Source organism: Sylvia atricapilla, chromosome 23 (genome assembly GCF_009819655.1).
Source record: "Sylvia atricapilla isolate bSylAtr1 chromosome 23, bSylAtr1.pri, whole genome shotgun sequence".
Lineage (NCBI taxonomy): Eukaryota > Metazoa > Chordata > Aves > Passeriformes > Sylviidae > Sylvia > Sylvia atricapilla.
In genome coordinates this window covers 1965242-1972436 of record NC_089162.1, presented here as the reverse complement: position 1 = coordinate 1972436, position 7195 = coordinate 1965242, and the positions used below count along the sequence as shown (strand labels likewise).

At 43.2% G+C, this 7195-nt stretch overlaps 1 protein-coding gene across 1 annotated transcript; it reads left to right on the top strand.

Moving 5' to 3' along the window:
• Positions 1-1204: 1204 nt before the first annotated feature.
• On the top strand, positions 1205-6658 carry LOC136371094 (zinc finger and BTB domain-containing protein 44-like). Its single transcript, XM_066334949.1, has 3 exons — positions 1205-1365; positions 3547-3847; positions 5897-6658. Exons 1-3 carry the CDS (start codon positions 1350-1352, stop codon positions 6177-6179), a joined length of 600 nt encoding a protein of 199 aa, XP_066191046.1. The 5' UTR covers positions 1205-1349; the 3' UTR covers positions 6180-6658.
• The last annotated feature ends 537 nt before the right edge of the window (positions 6659-7195 follow it).

Genomic DNA, 7195 nt, shown 5'->3' with positions numbered 1-7195 from the left:
CCTGTGCTGAACTGCTCTGTGGATTTTTGTGTAATGTCTAGGAAACTGTATTTGTGCAAAGCGCACGTTTCATTTGTTTGAATGTTAGAAATCCCCAAATCCAGCATAACCCTGAAGTCAGCCCTCTGGGCTTTAGGGAGAAGCAGAGCAGCAGAAGGATTTCCTCAGTTAGGGAAAACTCTGACTGTAAGGAGACATCATTGCATTGGCTCTGTTCTCAGGACATTTCAGGCATTACAGCTCAGTAAAGCTGAAGCTGCAATGTGCTGGCCGTGGAATGAACAGTCAGGGTCAGAGCAGTTCCCTGCTGCCAGTGATGCTGATCTTTCAGCAGGCTGGGAGCAGCTGAAATGGCTGTTTCACCAAAATACAGACCTGAGTGCTCAGGGAGGGGAAACCTCTGGTAAGTACAAACCCTGTTGTCCCCATGTTTGTACCAGCAGATTTGTTCTTATTTCACCATGCCCTTCAGCAGGTTCCTTGCCAGAGGACTTGGATTAGAGCACTGTAGTTCCCTTAAACAGTTTGCAGCTGGAGGCTATGGAGGAGCAATTAGTCAGTTTTAAATAAATTACTTTGAATGTTAAATTGTTCCTTATTGCAGTCTGTGTGCTGTTTTTTAAACACAGCACTGGAGCTCTGCTCATGCCGCTCTTTGAATCAGACAAGGAGCAAGTATTGCTTCATTAGATTAATATTTTAAACTTAGAAATATGCAATTGTAGATATTAGTATTTGTTGATGGAATTTGGATTGAGATGAAAATTAATTGGCTTTAATTTCATTTGTAAATATCACTGAAGCTGCAAAATACTCCTTTGCTTTTCATTTGCTCAGCTCTCTAAACTCTTCCTCAGGGACTGTTTAGTGATTGCAAGTCATTGATGTGCTGGAGAAAATGCCCACGCCTGGAAAATAACGTTCAGTTTGCAGTTGTGCTCAAGCCTGTTGCCCAAAGAGACAGAATCCTGAGCTTATTCCCTGGGTGTGTTCAGATGTGCAGAGTCAGTGACTGTAAGACTTCAGGTGCAGATCAGACACATTGCTACAGACCCAGAGATTTCCAAAATAAATACAGATTTCGGCAGGAATGTGACGTGCCAGTCTCTCCTTCTCACACAAAAGGTTCAGATTTTCGCAGATGAGGCTTCTTGGGTCATTCCTCTGGCTTGTTTGTAAATCAGTGCCTTTTTTCTTTGTAGTCTGGAGAATGTTCAGTATCCCTACCAACTCTACATTGCTCCTTCCACCAGCAGCACAGAGAGGCCCAGCCCAAACGGTCCCGACAGACCCTTTCAGTGTCCCACGTGCGGGGTGCGCTTCACTCGCATTCAGAACCTAAAACACACATGCTTATCCACTCAGGTAAGAACCCCCCTGTTCCCCTGCATCCCTGACTCACAGCCTCGCTCTGCAGCAATTGTAATAATGCAGCTTTTTCACTCACCTGCCAAGTGCTTGAGAGTTGATTTTGGAAAGGCTGGGTAGAGGTTTCATCTCGTTGAACGCTTGTTTTGATCGCTGGAGTCTGACTGATAGTTGTGGATGATTAGCATTTGTGTGGACTGAAAAAAAAAACCTGATTGCCTGGAACTCATCAGGATAAGTCATTTTCCTGAAAAAGATCTGAGATGAAGTATACTTGGACCTTCTACTGCACTGAAGAAGTAGATTGAAATTCTTCCTCTGCCATGTTGTAATTCTCTGCTGTGTTTTAGAGGAGACTTGCAGCCATAAGCAGATATCTGTGTCCTTGCATTGAGAAGATTGTATGCCTTTGGATCTCAGACTTTTTGAGGGATTGCAGGACAACTGAATTGGTTGGATAATCAATTTGGCTCCTGCAGGTAGCACAGCAGCCAAAGGTTTATGTGAATGCCTCCTCTGGGCCTTGGTCCCCAAATTCATTTTGATTTCTAACCAAGCATGAACTCCCCAGTGTCTTTGCTATTGGTGTTTTCAAGACTTGTCAGCATTATGTGGTGATAACATTGACATTTGAGGGATAAAGGGAATATTGAAGGGTTATTGCACTTAGGCACTAAGGCTCATGGTGTAGCATCTCCTGCTTTGAGCCTGACTCTTACCTGCACACAGGGACTGAAGGGTTCTAGGACAGAGCAGCCACAACTGACAAGGTCTAATTTTTTTCCCTGTCAACAATTATTTGTTGAATCCTTTCAAGTAAAATAACCAGATACGTGTTTAATACTCGAAAAGGCAAATTCTGTGGGCATATCTGGTGCAAAATGATCCCAAGCCTGTTATTAAAATCTGACAGCAAAGCGTCTCTGGCCAACCTGTCAACTGATAACCCTGGGTAAAGTTGGGAGAGATTTGAATAGCTGGTTTGGAATAATTAACATGCAAAAGAACTCTCAAAGCTTGTAAATGTTGAAAGTGTTTTCACATCAAAATAAGTAAAGAGATTTTCCCTCAAACTACCAGAGGAAATAGGTGCCCTTGGACAGCAGGAAAGCACGAAAAGTCTGAGCTCCACCAGACCATATTCCAGTTTATTAACTTGTTTGCACATGCTTAACAGGGCGTTTCAGTGTAACCTTAACTACAGCTTTCTCTGTCTAAAAGCCCTCAATTAAAAGTTCACCTCCTGCTTTGAAAGTAAGGAAAGCAGAGTGAAAGACTGGGGGAATTAACAGCCGGGGCTGATGCACATTCAGCCTTCTGAAAAAATCTTTTTTATCCTTGACAGCCCTATTATGAATAGAGCTCCATATTCCAGATTCTTAGCCTCATGTTTGGATTTTCCCACTTTCTGGAGTTCAGACTTTTTATTAAATCTGAAGGTTTTGGTGACTCAGACTTCTGTGTCATAATAATTCTGTTTGTGTGATCACACACTCAGCCACTGCAACATGTTGCGGAGCTCTCGTGTTTTAGGGTAAGAAAGGAAAAATTAGCCAGGAACCGAATTTGTAAATTAATACAAGAAAAAAATGGGAGCTCAGCTGTCTTAGAGAGCTGTCTGTCATGCAAAGTTGCCGAAAATTCTTGTACAGCAAGGTTCCCACGCAATATAAAGGCTCCTACTGCCCCTTTTATCACCATTCCTGCTGCATTACCGGGGCGTCCGTGTGCACAGTCCCCTTGCCAGAACACTGCTCTGAGGCCAAAAGCAGCCAGAAAAAAACATTGCAATTAAGGGTAGGCTGATAATTGCATTGTTGGGAACCAGTCTGGCACAAGAATCTGCCGAGATCAAAGGAGTTCAAAGGCTCTGAAGACGACTGCAGCATCAGGTCCTTGTTGGATCTTTAATCCACGGGGGCTTGCGTTCCCTTCAAACCGTGGGGAAGGAGCCTCAGGACAGGTCACAGCACTGAGATTTCCTGGAGGTCGTTACTGAGGGAGCGCAGCTCCGCTCTAATTGTTTCTGCCTTTTTTTAAAAAGTTCACAGAGACTCTCCTCCTCAAGCAGGGCTTTGCTGCGAGTGCCTCCAGCTGCTGTCCCCGTGCTGTGGCACTGGGGGAGGATTTTGCCCGTGGTCACACAGGGTGAACGTGTTTGCGCTCTCTCTTCCGCAGGCATTAAACCCTTTCAGTGTGACCGCTGCGGGAAAAAGTTCACCCGAGCTTACTCGCTCAAGATGCATCGCCTGAAGCACGAAGGTAAACGCTGTTTCCGCTGCCAGATATGTAGTGCCACTTTCACTTCCTTCGGGGAATATAAACACCACATGCGGGTTTCCCGGCACATTATCCGCAAGCCTCGGATTTACGAGTGCAAAACATGCGGCGCCATGTTCACCAACTCTGGAAATTTAATCGTTCACCTGAGGAGCTTGAACCATGAAGCGTCAGAGCTAGCAAACTACTTCCAGAGCAGGTGAGGTGCACAGCAAAAACCTAACAGGGAAACTTGCTTTTTTTTTCTTTTTTTGCCTCTTTTTTTTTTTTGCGGTTTTGGTTGTTTTTTTTTTGTTTTTTTGTTTTTTTCCTTAGATCATCATTTCCTGCTTTCAGGGCAGCCTGCTGTGCCTCTCATCAGGTTGCCAGCTAATTTCAGTCAGATCGATTCCTGCTCCACTCTCTATTTTATCTGATCTGTCTTACAGCATGGGAGCTATGTAGGAGGCTTCTGAAGAATCCAGTGATATGCAGAGGCTGGTTCTGGGTTACTTAATTTCTCTTTTCAGTAGTATCTATGGCCAGGCCAATGGTGTGAAGCCATAGTGTTCTGTCCTACAGTACCTGTGATTTGACATTGATTTGCTTTTCAAAATCTTGTATGTAGCCTGTTCCCTTTCATAGGGCACAGACTTCCTCCTTCATTTTAAGTGCTTGCTTAACACTGTGGAAAGACTGCATGACTCCAGACCTTCTCCTTTCTCATTTTCCAGATACCATTACTAAATGATGAGGCTAATAGGTTTGGAAATAGTAAGAGCCACTTGGACATTTTTTATCAGGGCACAAAAGACTTGGCGTATCTCACAAATGCACTGCTAAAGACTATTAAAAGAGTTCTGAGGTATCAGATGAGCACTGTATTCTCTCATTGATATAAATGTAATCGTTGGAGTTTGAGATAGAAAAGACAAAAGTTGGATGAGAGAAACTGAAGACAGAAGGTCTTCCAGGTCTTAAATTTACACAGAGAGTGCAGCTTGGTATGTGTCAGTCATCTGCCTTCAGCAATGCAAAAGACGTGTTGTGAATGTTACAGCAGCACAATCCCATCACTCCTGATTTCCAGACATCATTCTTTTCCCATAAAAACCACTTGGGTATTTTGTTCTGTTTGATTAACTCAGAAGTGACGTAGGACAAAAAATAAAAAAGAAAAACAAAGCAGGAAAGCCAGTTGCTGTTCTGTCAGCAGAATATTGTTTAAAAGTACAAGTGCTTCGTATCTGTGGCCTTACGCCGTTCTTGTTCTTGGCTCTTGTGCCAAAACCAGAGTGAAAACTCTGCCGAGTGATGCCCTGGCTGTGGTAAGCACTGCATTGTTGTCAGCAAGTTAAAGTCATGTTAAAGGGTGTGATTTTAGTTGCCTATAGCCCTTCCTTCAGTCTGATTTGACAAACATGAGGTTTAGCAGAGCTGGCTGTGAGTTTGGGTTGGAGCAGTGAAATGCTGCTGTCATTTAAGGAGTTCTTTTAACTGAGGTATTGACAGGTGAACCAAAGCATACAAGTGTGCTTATATGTGATATATGTATATACTTGTCTCAAGTACAAACTTCATGTCTGGTGCTGAAAACTTGCAAAGAAATTTATTCCCATTATGTCCTTATGCACTGAAAATACAACTGGAGTGTTTGATAGGTTTTCTTTGGATCCACTCAGCCCTCAGCTGTTAAAGAGTGCGTGGCAGAAGCAGAAAGGATTAAAAGGGGAAGGAAATGCAATTCCATTCTTTTCTCAGGAGTGTGATAAGTGTCAGGATCACAATCCCTGCTGCAGCTGGCAGCTTCCTCTGCCTTCAGCTGCCTCACCTTGTGCCTCTGGTTCAGCCTGCCCACTCAGAGGGAAGATGCTGTACCTCAGACATGGAAAGGGCCACATTTTGCCAGGCTGAACTCATTTTTGTTTCTATTTTTACAGCCTGAGTGCTCCCTTTTTTCAATGAGGTTTTCAGTGCCAAATGTGTTCCAGACATTAACTTGCATTCTCATCAAGGTGATACAATCTAATAATAAGAAGTTGCTGTGTAGGAAATACGGATGTGAAATAGATGCCATCGAATAAATTCTGTGTGTGTGGAAATGAGAACCGGGTTATGGTGCTTAGTGGAGTATGTCAGTGCCATGATCTTGGCCAATGTGAAATGAGTACCTTTGTTCTCTGTCAATGCAGTGTGTAGCTTGTGTGATGGAGCTGATACCACGGTGTGAGAAATGACATTTCTCTTCTGTCCTTTACCCCTCTTCCAGTGACTTCCTAGTACCGGACTACTTAAACCAGGAACAAGAGGAGACCCTCGGGCAGTATGAGCTAGGGGAGCATGGCTTTGAAAGCAACTCTTCTGTCCAAATGCCTGTCATTTCACAGGTGTCGTCAACTCAGAATTGTGAAAGCACTTTCCCCTTGGGGTCTCTGGGTGGGTTGGCAGAGAAGGAAGAAGATGTGCCAGAACAGCCAAAGACTAACGCCACTGCTGAGGCAGCCGCGGGTGACCCTCCCAAACCGGAGCTGTCATCTATCACTATCGAATAATTCATGGTTTGGTTTCATTTTTGTTCTTTGGAAAGTGCCTGTGTTTGGTCCTGTACATTTTAATTTAATTTTTTTAAAGGAAAAGTGGGGAGATTTCCCCTTTTTACTTTGTAAGCTTCGCTTTAAACTGAAAACTGCGACAGATGTTACATTATTTTTCATGACTGAATGATCACTTCTGTGAAAATATTTAAGACTGATTGCACAAAAAGAGATCTTGTCAGAACATCATGGAAGCTGTGATATACTTCTAAAGAAGAACAACTGATTCAGATCACTTTAACTATTCCTTCTTCCACAGTTAGAGCAGCTCATTAAGTTTCTCTTGCTTCTGCAGGCCCTCTGGTTAAGGGAAAGAAATCAGAGGAAACCTTTTTCAAATGATAAACAAAAGGATGCATTGGAAACCATGATTGAACAGTTTTGACTAGTTCTGAGTGGATGCTTTAATCTTCTGCATAAAGAAGTGACACTTCCTATATGTGCCTGCTGCTTTTCAAAGCCCTCTGTGCCCCGTGCTTGGGAATGGTGAGGGGTTTTGAAAGGAGCAGTCACACACTTCTTCAAAACACACACCTGCCCAGCCCAGATGAATGCCAGGTATTCCTACTTCTTCTATTCCAGTCTTTTTAGAAACTGCTTTATCAAATAGCCCAACACATCTGCCCAGCTGAGGTTAGGCATGGAAAGTCCAAAGGTGCACCAGGAATTGGGAATGATGGAAAAGTGTTCAGCCATGCAAGCCTGACAAATATCTCCTGACTGTGTCTGTCTGTAGATGGGGAACCACAAAGGAAAAGGAAAGCTTTCCCAAACTGAAATTGTTAAGCCACAGCCAGATTATTTGCAGTTCTGATCATTGCCCCCTCGCATACACACTGCATTTTTACTAATCTCTAATCTGAGAGCTAGCTAGAGGGAGTTTACAACCAGAAAAAATAAGCTCTTTTGTGCATTATTGCACATTTTTTTGTTTATACATATGTATGTATAGTTTCAGAGATTTTTATTAGCCT

Excerpts from the sequence above, each read along its gene's own strand:
- LOC136371094 (XM_066334949.1), top strand. Across the intron at positions 3,848-5,896 it reads GCAAACTACTTCCAGAGCAG|TGACTTCCTAGTACCGGACT; the intron begins GTGAGGTGCACA and ends CCCCTCTTCCAG.